The sequence below is a fragment of the Phaseolus vulgaris genome, chromosome 4 (assembly GCF_000499845.2).
Source record: "Phaseolus vulgaris cultivar G19833 chromosome 4, P. vulgaris v2.0, whole genome shotgun sequence".
NCBI classification, from domain to species: Eukaryota; Viridiplantae; Streptophyta; class Magnoliopsida; order Fabales; family Fabaceae; genus Phaseolus; species Phaseolus vulgaris.
In genome coordinates, this window is record NC_023756.2 from 5,274,047 (window position 1) to 5,286,912 (window position 12,866).

Below are 12,866 nucleotides of genomic sequence, written 5' to 3' on the forward strand. Positions count from 1 at the left end.
ACAGCTCATTCACACCAAAATCCAAAAAATATATATATAAAAATTGATTTCTTGAAGAATATTTTATCTACAATTTTAATTTTAAAATTTAAACTTAACAAATTAAAAATATATTTGAGAATTAGTTTAGGGATTTGAAATATATGTTTCTCATATTTATTTATTTTTAATCAATAAAAATAAATAAATAAATAAATAAATATATATGAACCATTTCAGGATAGTCAAATTTTTATACATAAATTATACACTTCTTGAACATAAGAATATAATTTTAAAATAAGAAGAACATCTAAATATCTATAATTTTAAATTAGAAACAATATCTTAATTCTTTTATATGAAATATTTATGTTTTATCAAATCTTATAATGTTTTTTTTTTTAGAGAAAATTGATTAAATTTAGAATTAGAGTATTACAAAAAATATGTTATGCAAATGTGAACATTAAACATATACTTAAATACATTCTTATAAGTATTTTTAGGAAAAAAAGAAAAGTAAGATAATTTTTTCTACAAGTAAAAGTTAATTTATATATAAGGTCTTTTACATTGATTTATTTCGAAAATGAATATTTGAGATTGTTTTTGAGTTTTGATACTTTTAAGAAAGAATGAATAGACTTTGGAAAAGAAGAGAAGTGAGTGATTATCCAAAAAGAAAAACCCTAAAATAAGACGTTAAAACGCTACTTTCCTTTTGTGTTTGTCTCTGGAACCAAACACTCCCTAGGCCACCACATGAATATAATCACTCACCTCCACTCACACTCCAAAACCTTCCATTATTAATTCATTCTCAACAATCAGCTTCAGTGTTTCAAAATTAGCCTAAAGTTTAATTTTTAATTTTACTTTTTAATTTTTAAAATATTCTGTTTCTTTCCTTTTTTTTCTCCGTGTTTCGATGGGAGCGGTCACGTCGTCCATGGCGGCCAAGTTTGCGTTCTTTCCGCCGGATCCGCCGTCGTACACGGTGGCGGAGGAGGCGGAGGGGAGGGCGAAGATGGTGGAGGTGGCGACGAGGGAAAACGTCGACGTTTTGAAGGTGCGCACGGAGAGAGGGAACAGCGTTGTGGCGATGTATATTAAGAACCCGACAGCGTCGTTGACTTTGCTTTACTCGCACGGTAACGCCGCTGATCTGGGTCAGATGTACGAGTTGTTCAGCGAACTGAGTCTCCACCTCCGAGTTAACCTCATGGGGTTATTTTCTCAAACCTTTCATTTTTTTTTTCCTTTATCCATTTGTTCATTCAGTTATAAAGCAATTTTGGTTATTTGTTATCTTATTTATGTAATTTTGCTTCCATATTTAGATTATCTTTACCATTTTAGACTTTTTATTTGTTTCTTAATTACTTCGTAGTGCAAACAATTAAAGTTTTTTTCATCCACATGGTTCTGAATGAAATTTTAAGGAAACTGAAGCTAGTTTTGGGGGGAAAGAACTTCTACTTTTCATGTTTCAAGTCAAATTTGTTCCTCTTTCACTATATTGGCAAAAGACCGAATAATTTCTTAAATGGCAAAATTAGGTCGTGAATTGTGAGAGAGATAGCATAGTTTTCTTAAATTTTTGGAAAATTGAAATTGTCACATGGTTTCCTGAAATAGCATTTGTTGATCGAATTATACCTTTGATTAATTGTATTTGGGGACCTGATTTTCTTCTTTAAGGATTGAATTTTAGACTACACCCATTCCTCTTTTTAGAGAGGTGGCTGAAATGGGGTTTTGTTTGTTCTATTTCTGCACCTAACCGGAAGCCTATGGCAATTTCTGAAAAAATGTCTGTTGTTTTCCTCTCTGTAGTTATGACTATTCTGGATATGGACAGTCATCTGGGAAGGTATGCATACTTGTATTATATATTTGTATTAGTAAGTTTAATATGTAAGAATCTATTAGTTATTCTTAAATATATAAAACAATATTTTATATTTAGAATAACTAATTTAATTTTTAAACTATGATATAAGGTTATTTTAACTGTTGGTAGTTTTTCTGTAAAAAAGTATTGAAATTTAATTTAGAATTAGGTACATGTAATTCAAAAATTAATATATAAATACATTAATATTAATTAATAAAATAAAAGAAAAACTGTTTTGTATGGGGGAAAAAGGAAACTAGGTTGAGATGATTTAGTTTGAGAGTTTTTTTGTTTAGGTGCTGGCATTCAAAAGAAAGAATATTGAAAATATCTCATTGAGAGTGAGAGTATTGCTTTCCAAGTTGTGTATTTTTATTTATAATTTATTTATAATATAAGAATTTTTTTCAGGCAGATTTTCTGAATTTTAAAAATACTATACTCCTTAGTGTGTGTTGGATAATAGTTAGGAACTTGACATGAGTTGAACTTAATGAGAGTTAAGAGAAAGTAACTCATTGTAGCGTTTAATTAAATTAAAGTTCGGGTCAATTTTGCTTTTTGTTTCTAATATGATGGAGAAAAAAAAATGTCAAATATGTTTGACATAACGTGCGATGGAAGATTAAAGTTGGTTTGGAACTGTCAACTGGTATTCAAACACATTATTTCATTTAAACTTCAAATACTAACCGTTATTTTGACTATCATTTTAATTTAATAGTAAGCTTTAATTTAAATAAGTGCAATAAATTATTGTATTAACACAGAGATTTTCATGACTGTTTAATGAAATCTTTATAATAATAAAATTTTACTCAGATTTTACTTAAGTAACTTCAACGGAAACTGTATTCCCCTCCCTTAAAGATGTTTGTATTACATCCTCTTCCCGTTATATTTTAGAATACACAGCTCTCATGAAATACAAATATTTGAGTTCATTTTAATGTAAGTAAGTTTTAGAGAGATTTCCCCACCTAATGTTGATTCCTGACTCGATTAATTATAATTAGTCTTGAACAGCTACCATCAATTTTGTGATTGTAGACAAATTTCAAAGTCGATGTTAAATGTATTTAAAACTTTATTATATCTTCTAAAATAGTAAAATCAGTAATATGGTGTTTAGAACTAGTTGTTGATGGCACTGAAAGTTGAAACAAGATCAAATGTCATTAGGAGAAATATTATTCACTTCCTTTTAAGAAGCTCGTATGTATTGAAAAGGATTAAAGTGTAACTCATTCATCTCTTAGGGGGACAGTATATTTAAAGGAAAAGGAGGGAGAGTATAATTTTAGAATCTCTTAGGAAAAAGATAAGTAATTTGTTTTAAATTTAATAAAGTTTTTTGACTGAAAAAATTTAATAATGACAGAAGAGGAAAAATGAAGAAAGAAATTGGGTATATAAATCAATGAGAGATTGGTTCCTGCATGGTAGCATAGCATGGGTTAACAATTTGATACTTTTTCTTCTGGGCAGCCTAGTGAGCAGAACACTTATGCAGATATAGAAGCTGTTTATAAATGCCTGCAGGAGAAGTATGGTGCAAAAGAGGAAGATATTGTTTTGTATGGGCAATCTGTTGGTAGTGGACCAACTATAGATTTGGCTTCTCGTTTACCAAACCTTAGGGCAGTGATTCTCCACAGTCCAATCTTATCTGGTCTTCGTGTTATGTATCCTGTGAAGCGCACATACTGGTTTGACATTTATAAGGTTTAACCTATTTCAATGCTAATCGGTTTGACATAATCGACAATGTTCAATTTTCGTCCATTTTAATATTATTGATCTGCTTTTGATGCAGAACATCGATAAAATTCCCTTGGTGAGTTGTCCCGTTCTTGTGATTCACGTGAGTATTCTTCTCATTTCTGACGGTACTTATATTTATAGTTAGAAAGTAGATATACCATTGCATAGAAGATGCTGCAATATTGGAGTAATTATATGACTTCTTTTCTATAGTTTCTTGTTAAATACTTCTTTGGTCAGTGTGTATTTTGCTTACGTCTACTCTCCCCAGACCCCAATATGAAGGAGCCTTGTGCACTAGGTCACTTTCTCCTCCTACTTCTCCCTAACTTATATTTGTAGCTGGTGTTTATAATTTTGGTTTGGTTTCTGTACATGCTCTTATCATTCCCACTTAATAAATTCATTGGACCATATGAACTTGCTAATGTTATTTTAGATATTCTGATTATAAATTAGGTGGTCAATTGCTGATTCTTGACCATTGTTGTTGCTGATCACTGATTGAGCTTCCTATATGCATTTTCCAGCCACAATTAACTTGTCTGTCTCAAATAGGCCAAAGTATTTGAAATTCATGCTCCAATTAGTATGATGGTATCATGTTATTGGTCAGCGTTTCAGCCAGTCTTTGTATTTATATATTTTGGAAATATTTATGGGTTAGAATGTTCTTTTGAGTGATCAACTGTGATGTGAGTACACCAATTGCGTGCATATGGTCAGTATTTATTTAGATATTTGGTAACATATTTATGGGTTAGATTGTTTCTTTCCTTGCTCAACTATGTAAGTGTGCATACGAATTGTGAGATGCAACTAAAGGTTGTGTTTCAACTTCACTTGTGTTTATAGAGTGTGATGGTTCTTTGTATTGCCTTTTATATTTTAGGGAACAGCTGATGATGTAGTGGATTGCTCCCATGGGAAGCAACTTTGGGAAAATTGTAAACAAAAGTATGAGCCCTTGTGGATTAAAGGAGGAAATCACTGTGATTTGGAACTTTACCCTCAATATATAAAGCACCTCAAGAAATTCGTTACAGTCATCGAGAAGTCACTACATCAAAAAACTGGATCTGGTCATATTCCTGATCCACAGGACAAACCTAGGAACAGCATAGATTTTCGGGAGAAATCCAGACCGAGCATGGATCTTAGGGAGAATTTGAGGAGTATTGATCACAAAGAAAAGCCTGGTGCAAGCACAGTCACAGACCATAAAGAGAAGTCAAGAGCCAGCATAGACCGGAGAGATAAATCAAGGAAGAGTATAGATCGCCCTGAGAAGGCATATCATGGAGCAGATATACCTGAAAAAGCTAGAAATAGTATTGACCGGTCAGATACAAACCTTGTTCAATGTAGTTTAGCGAGTTAAATTGATGCAGTGATGATGTTTTTTTTTTTTTACTTTTCTGTTTTGTGGTTGCAGCTTTGGGGAGATGGTGAGATCTGTTGGATTGTGCAACATCGATTGTTTCAGGCCCACAGCCACTCATGCATAAAGAAGATGGTGGAGCGTATGCAGAGCTTGTATTTTTCTCATTAATTATTTGATTGGTTGCCTTTGCCAAGGCTTTGTGCCCTTACCTTGGAAAGAGGTAGCCTACCCTTTAACTTTTTCTCTTTCCCAATATATATATGATTGGTTGGTGGGTTGTCTGGGGTTAGGTATATGTTTCATTGTGTCTGATTGATAGGAAAGTAATTTAACCAAGTAGATCATGTAGCCCAAAAATCACCTTCGAGTTCAAGCTAATAATCTAACCTTTGTGGTCATGCTAACATATATGCATTGAGTTTGATTCTATTCTTGGGTTAAATTAGCTTTACATAAGTTCATTTTTTGTTTTTTCAATTGAAACGAGCTTTGCCAAACATTCTAGTCTTAGTAGTTTACCACGATGATTTTGGCTGTCTGACCAACCGAATGTGGGATCAAAATCTTATAGCAAGGGGTTGCCTCTACCCAGGTGCTTTTCGTTTATTGGGTTAATTTTGGTTAAAGAAAAATTTATAATCTTATGTTGTAGACTTAATGTTTGTTGCCATAAAGAAGGAATATGTTCTTGAGCCAAAAACAGAAAGAAAGGAGTATGTTTCAATATATATTATCAGCAAATTCAACAAATTAAAAATGTGAACCCTCTCAACAGGTGAAACCTGCACTGGTCAAGCACTATGGTGTTTTATCCTCTATAGAATATCTAATATTATGAACTTGTGCAAAGATGTTGATATTTTGGTTTGGTGAAGCACTATATTTCCATGCACACAGTGTAGTACAAATCTATGATATCCTCAATTGCCAAGAGTCAAAGATGACCCGTTTATTATATCAACTCAACAATAAATGAACTGAGAAAACTAGCAGATGGTGTAAAATTGTGTTTGTACTGATGTGACCACTGACATATAAACTACAACTACAAGTTCTTGTTCTTCATTGCCTTTGGCGATAAGGACAACGAAAGTTGTGTCTATTTCAATTGGTACAAGTTAGTTTGTACAACAAAGCTTGTTGTATTAACCTGGCTTGAGCACTTTGGAATAGCCTTCTATTTCTCTGTTTTTTATGTTTTTAATTACAATCATAGTGCAAAGTGTTTTTTCAATTTATTAATAATTGATCTAGGTTTAAACATGCTTTTAGCCTTTAAATTTAGGTCACCTTTTCTTTTAGTCATTCATATTAGAAATTATCTTTTTTAGTTCTTAATTTCTTAAAATACTCACATTGGCCCCTTGGCACTGTAGGTGTTGCTCTTGTTGTTGGTGAGACTAACCATTTCCACATTAATAATGATAGATATAACTAAAATAATAACATGAAAATTCACTTTTTCATTTGTTGGTTAAAATATTTTTTTAATTCACTGAATTTAGGTAAAATTTTATTTTAATCTCTCAAATTTAAAAATGATTTTCTTAGTTCTTCAAACTTTAAATTTGATTTTTTTAGTCCACGAAAATTAAAATTGAAGTTGTATTCCCTCAAATTAAAAACAAAAATGATTTTTCAAAGAGAGACGTAATAAAGATATTTCGAACACGATTATAATAATCTTTTTCAAATAAAAAAACGTTTTAGCTAAGTGAACAACAATACTAACTTTAAAAATTAAAATGAATTGTTTTCAAATTAGAAAACTCTAAAAGCCACTCATAAATTTGAGAAGTATAACTTTATAATTTGGAGGACTAAAAAAATCACTCTAAATTTGATCGACTTAAAATATCAATTTTAAAATACGAAGGACTAAAAACACCAGTAGCAAATTTGGGTAACTAAAATAAAAGTTAATCTAAATTTTGGGTACTAAATATTTAGTAAAAGAAGATTTTTACTCATCAACAAGTGTAACGTGAATAGAGATTGAAAAGTGTATTTTATTTTTTAAATTCAATGAAAAAAAAATTAATTAGATGACAAAGAAAAAGAAAAACGTATAAAAAACAATTACAAAAGTTTGTATCTCTTTTATGGATTCAAATATGTTGTTTCATCGTTGTTCTTATGTTAACATGTTGTAAATAAGTATGGTGGAAGCTGAGCAGGAGAAGAAGAAGGAATCTAGTTTCAGAATAGGGTTTAAGAGCCCTAATAACAAATGCATTAAGTTAGCGTACTAAGACATCAAAATGATATGTCTTATTAGGATCTCTTCACTAGTTTTAACTCTATCTCTAACAAACATCTTAAACTAAAACAAAGTTTAAATTTTTAACTTTAGAAAATGAAAAGCTCAAAAGAGATCAAGCTACATCTAGTGAGAAGATATTATCTTTTGTGTAGACTAAAAAAACAGATTCTAAGAAATATTGAGTAACTTTTTTTCTTTCTTTATTGAATAAGTTATTTTGTTGTTTAACGGACTAAAAGAAGGAAGGAAGAATTTAAACTAATTCTTACAAGATTTCTCAAATCTTCTACTTATATGTTTATCGCTTGACAACATTTTAACAAACGATATTAACGAAAAATGGTAAAATTTTCAAAACACAATTCAACTCTTCCTTCTTGTGTTATTTCTTGTTTTTCACATTTGGTATTAGAGCTCGACCTCTAAAAAGGTTGAGTCGAGGAAAAAGATCCTTTTTGTAATCATGAAACCACAACTAATTAAAGAAGGAACTTCACTATCCATACCTCCTACATTCCTTGAAGAGGACTTTCCACATTGAAAAGATAGAATGGAAATGTACATAAGATTCACATATCAACTGTGGTGTGGTAGATCATTATAAAAGGAAATATAAAAATCACAACTTCAAAAGAGGATTGGGATGAAGAAGACTACAATAAGATGCAACTTAACAATAAAGATAAGTATACACTTATTTGTGTGCTTTGCAAAAAACGAATACAAGAAAGTGTGTAGATTGAAAACTACAAAGGAGATATGAGAGTCCTTAGTGGTCAACTATGAAGGAAATGAAGACTCGACAATATGAATCCTTCACCAAGAAGGAAGAAGAAAGTGTGGATGACATGTTTAGAAGAATCTAGATTCTTCTAAATGGTTTGGAAGCCCTTGGACATAACTATTTCAAGGTTTAGATAAATCTGAAATTGTGTACTACCGGATAGCCGAGAAGACCGACATGGTCAAATGACTCTCTTAATCCAAACACATCCCGTAAACCTACAGTTAACCATAATTAAGTCAATTTAGTTGTAAATGGTGATTAAGGCACGATTGAACCCTCTTTTGGACCCACGAGCAGACCTATGACAGCTAAAGCCCATCCAAAAGGTATAAATATCATAAGAAGCCAAGCGACTAAGGTAATTTTTTCTCTCGACTCACCTGCACATTGTACTTGGACTAACTTGATCATCAGAGTGCCTTTTCAGGTTTCACCCAACTCATTCGGTGAAGGGAAGAACCAATCAAATATCATTGCACTTGTATGCCGTGAAGACCGAAAGCAAAAGACAAAAAGAGTCACTATAGGAGAACAAGACAACAACCATTGTTGAGGCTATACTTTAAGAAGCTTAAATAGGACGAACTTATTTGCATTTTGAGAGTTCATGAAATCCACATACAAGACAAAGAATAGAAGGAGACTATGACCATTATAGAGAAATGACTACAAGAAAAATCCTTCTCAAAACATACAATCACCAATCGAAAGGAAAACAAGGGACTTATATGAAAAGGAGTTAAATTATTCAACATTTGACAAAGTCTCTCTCATATACAAAAGGTTTAAGCAATCGCTTAAAAGAAGGGAACAAAGAAACAAAATATTTCCTATTAAAAGAAAATAATACTTTTATAGGCAAAAGGATGAAGACTCGTTAGAAGACATTTTCTACTTCAAATTCAATTAGCCTGGATACATGAAACATGAATGTCTCTAGATAAGAAGAAAGCATGGGCCAAGTAAGCAAAGTCTAATGACTACGTAGGAAAACTTTGACTCACACAAATGAATATGCCAACATTTGTCTTATGGCAAACAAATAAAAGACGTCGTCTAAAATTGATTTGTACCTTGATATTACATATGATACATCATGTTTATCGTTTAATGATATTTCTTTTGATGATCTCCTCACTAATTATAACTCTCTTCGTGAACAATATTTAAGCTCAAACAAAAATTGATATTTATACCAATTTTACAAATGAAAGAAAATATAATAAAAAATAAATTTTAATTCTAAAAGTTACAATCAAAAGTGTTGTCTACTTTACAAATAAACAATTTTATTTTTTTAAAACTAATAAAAGTTCTTCCAATATATGTATTCTAAAAATAGTTACCAAGCTATTTTTTTTAAAATACTTGATCCTAACATTAAGGTACAAAATTTCTAATAAACTATGTAAAACATATACCTACCTATAGATTTCTTATCACTTTATTTTATGGAATTCAGAAATTGATTCGAAGTTGCCATTGGAAATGGTTGATAAAAAAATTAGAAACTTTCATCCATATGTGTGCTTCTTCTTATCATGAAGAATGTATTCATTCATGGTCACATTACCCTTCTACCATAGCTTCCATTATGCTTAGTGAAATAAGTGTAGTCACTCACATTAGCTCTTTAGTCTCTCTTTATTCTATTTTTTCCTTTCAGTTGTATAAAAGAATTTAATTAGAATATATGAATATATTTTATTTTTAAAATATGGTAATTTTACTTAAAAATATATGAATAAAGATAGATTTTAAAGATTTATTTAATCAATTAATGTTTAACCTGATTTTAGTTTTATTACAATAAACTGTTATAAAATTGTGATATAAATATTGTCTTAATCATAAAATCAATATCTGTTTATTATTTAAAAAATTCAACTGATTAACTTAATTAGGCATACATTTATTATAAATGTTTTTCATTATAGTTATATTTTCAGAATTAAAAGAATGTTAAGATATAGATAGAATAAATAAATTTGAAAATGATGCATGAGACCATTTTTTGTGTGATAAATATATACTTCTATCCATTGATAAAATTAAGTGGAAAAAGAACAAATATGATAATGATAAGCAAAGCGACATTTATTTTAATAAAACATAATAGGTTTTTGTTTTCAATAGAAGAACCCTAGCAAAGGGCAGAGAAGAAGAATTTGCAGAGCTAAATCAAAATCTCAACAATGGGTGAAAGTAAGAAACGAAAGAGACGCGGAAGCCAAAAGGGTAAGGAGGAGAAGCAGACTATTCCTTCTCCTTCTGCTAAGCGCACAAAGTCGAAGGAATCCTCCACCTTTTTGGAAAAGGTACTGCATAACCAAAACACAACCTTTTATTTGATAAATTTGTGTTTTTTTTTCTGGGTTTGATGAGAATGGGTTCTTTGTCGCAGATGAGAGCGAGGTTGTCTGGTGGGCACTTCAGGATGATTAACGAGAAGCTCTACACTTGCACGTATGTTCTTTTCTGTTGTTTGTACGCCGGTTTTATTTTCTTCTTTGATTTCTGCATTTTCAATGCTTTTGTGAACCCTGAAATTTAGATTATTTGTCATATGTTGTTTGTTGTGTTGTGTCATGTCTTTTCAGTGGGAAGGAGGCTCTAGATTATTTCCAGGAAGAACCATCGCTATTTAACATGGTAAGGGCTGTTTTAGTTTACCTTCTTTAGATAAAAAAAAAGCTCACTATTTCTTGTCTGATTGAACGTATCACCTTGTTGAATCTAAGGCCATGCCCTAGCCTTCAAAATGGATAATGTAGTTCGATCAATGGAAGAACATTAAACTGAAAGGTTGTGACAATTTTAGACTCCAAAAATATAATGACCTGTATTTGTTGTTTAAAGTGCAAAAATGTATGTTGTTATTGATATAAAGGGCTAATTAAACTCACTTTCCTTGAGGTTTATTCAAACTTTGACCGATTACATTACATTGGCCTAGCACAGTCCTTGTAGTTCTTGAGAATAAGGAGAGGTTTCTGTTACTGGGAGCAGTATGATTTGCTTTTTATTATATAAATTAAAAGAGGTTTGTGTAGAGTGAAAGAAGGGAGGGGTTTTGGTTGAAGTTTCATTAAACTGGATTTGAAATTCACAGATGAATTAATTTTTTGGGTCAGATTTGTTTTGTCTTGCTAGACTAGTGATTGAACTGCATAACCTCTTCTTTGTTAGTCTTATCCTTGAAACTTGCTTCAATTTTTCTGGCATGGATTTTAATGTTTTTTATACAGTCCATTCTTATTGTCTGTCTCAATTTGTCTTTCATTTATCTGGCTAGTATCATGCAGGATACCAATCTCAGATGTCCAACTGGCCTGAACAGCCGGTTAATGTAATTATCAAGTGGCTGAAAAAACAGAGCCCTTCTTTTGTTATTGCTGATTTTGGTTGTGGTGAGAAGTTACTCTGATCTTATTGCAAATTTTAACTTTTACCAAATGCCTAAGTTCTTTTGCTCATATTTAGTACCGTCATGTTTCTGTTCTAGGGGATGCACTCATTGCTAAAAGTGTGAAGAATAAAGTCTTCTCTCTGGATCTTGTCTCCAATGATCCAAATGTAATTGCTTGTGACATGGCAAATGTATGTTTTCCTTCTTGTAAGGCTTCAGGTTTGCATATTTTGTGAGTTTCAAAATATGTGAAGTAGAACTGTCTCTAAGCATTTATTTGAATACTTTATGGTTATAACCAGATTACTTACTAGTGCTTCTGTGAAATATTGGCAGACTCCCCTTGTCTCCAAATCTGTTAATGTTGCGGTCTTCTGTCTTTCATTGATGGGAACCAACTATCAAACTTACATTGAAGAATCAAATAGGGTGTTAAAACCAGGGTTTGTTTTCTTTTGTCTGATCTTAACTTCTCTTGGTGGACATTGCTTCTCCACTGAGGATCTGACTTGTGTAGTTTTTTTAACAGTGGCTGGCTTTTGATAGCAGAAGTAAAGAGTAGGTTTGATCCAAATACTGGAGGAGCAGACCCTGAAAAGTTTTCAAATGCCATTTCTGAGCTTGGTTTCAACTCTGTAAAGAAGGTGTGGATATGTTCATTTCCTTACAATTAACTTGGATTTGAGTTGTGCTAACTGGTATTTGCTATGCAGGACTTCTCAAATAAAATGTTTATTTTGTTCTACTTTACAAAAAAGGTATGCAGAAAATTGCACTGAATATGATTTCATTGTTTTTTTCTCTCTTCTGTTATATATATTTGCAGCATGTAATCCTCGAACTGATTCAGCTCACTGTTATGTGTGTAGGAAAAGCAAATTCCTAATAGGAAGGAGATTGAATGGCCATCACTTAAACCTTGTTTGTATAAGCGTCGATGATACTTCAATAATTTTTTTTCCTTTTCTCTGATGTACTCAAGTGTTACCTGGATCAGTTAAATGGTTCATCTTTTTTTAACGTTAGAATACTATATAAATTAAAACGTAATAAACAATTATTTTTACAATTTTTTAACTTGTGTTTGTATAAATGTATAAATTAATTATTTGTTAACAATGAATATAGTTTGTATATATTGTTGTGTTTAGTATCAAATTGTTATTTAAAATGGTTATTTCTTACATAAAAATATATATTTAGGTGTGAGCAGGGAAAGGAATATTTAAAATTAAGCAAAACTATAATTTAAAAAAGCAAATTTTAGTATGAAAAGGCTTAGTTATAATATTCATAACAAACCATTTTACATGATATAGGGCTAAAAGTAACACTTAGTAAAGTAATTTAATTTAACTCAATAAAAAAATTATTTGTGAG

The 12,866-nt window shown here is 31.1% G+C and overlaps 2 protein-coding genes across 3 annotated transcripts; both read left to right on the top strand.

Moving 5' to 3' along the window:
• The first annotated feature begins 619 nt into the window (after positions 1-619).
• On the top strand, positions 620-5,456 carry LOC137837037 (uncharacterized). 2 transcript variants are annotated; one of them, XR_011085357.1, is made up of 6 exons: positions 620-1,209; positions 1,819-1,855; positions 3,368-3,604; positions 3,696-3,944; positions 4,536-4,984; positions 5,079-5,456. XR_011085357.1 is itself a non-coding variant. In XM_068645862.1 (6 exons), exons 1-6 carry the CDS (start codon positions 911-913, stop codon positions 5,149-5,151), a joined length of 1,143 nt encoding a protein of 380 aa, XP_068501963.1. In that variant the 5' UTR covers positions 620-910; the 3' UTR covers positions 5,152-5,456. The 2 variants fall into 2 exon arrangements, 1 of the variants encoding a protein (XP_068501963.1); XM_068645862.1 differs by having other exon boundaries at positions 3,696-3,743.
• Positions 5,457-10,169: 4,713 nt separating this feature from the next.
• On the top strand, positions 10,170-12,555 carry LOC137837048 (ribosomal RNA-processing protein 8). Its single transcript, XM_068645903.1, has 9 exons — positions 10,170-10,395; positions 10,482-10,543; positions 10,678-10,729; positions 11,373-11,487; positions 11,583-11,677; positions 11,823-11,929; positions 12,016-12,130; positions 12,200-12,244; positions 12,356-12,555. The coding sequence occupies exons 1-9, from the start codon at positions 10,273-10,275 to the stop codon at positions 12,425-12,427; spliced, it is 786 nt and encodes a 261-aa protein (XP_068502004.1). The 5' UTR covers positions 10,170-10,272; the 3' UTR covers positions 12,428-12,555.
• The last annotated feature ends 311 nt before the right edge of the window (positions 12,556-12,866 follow it).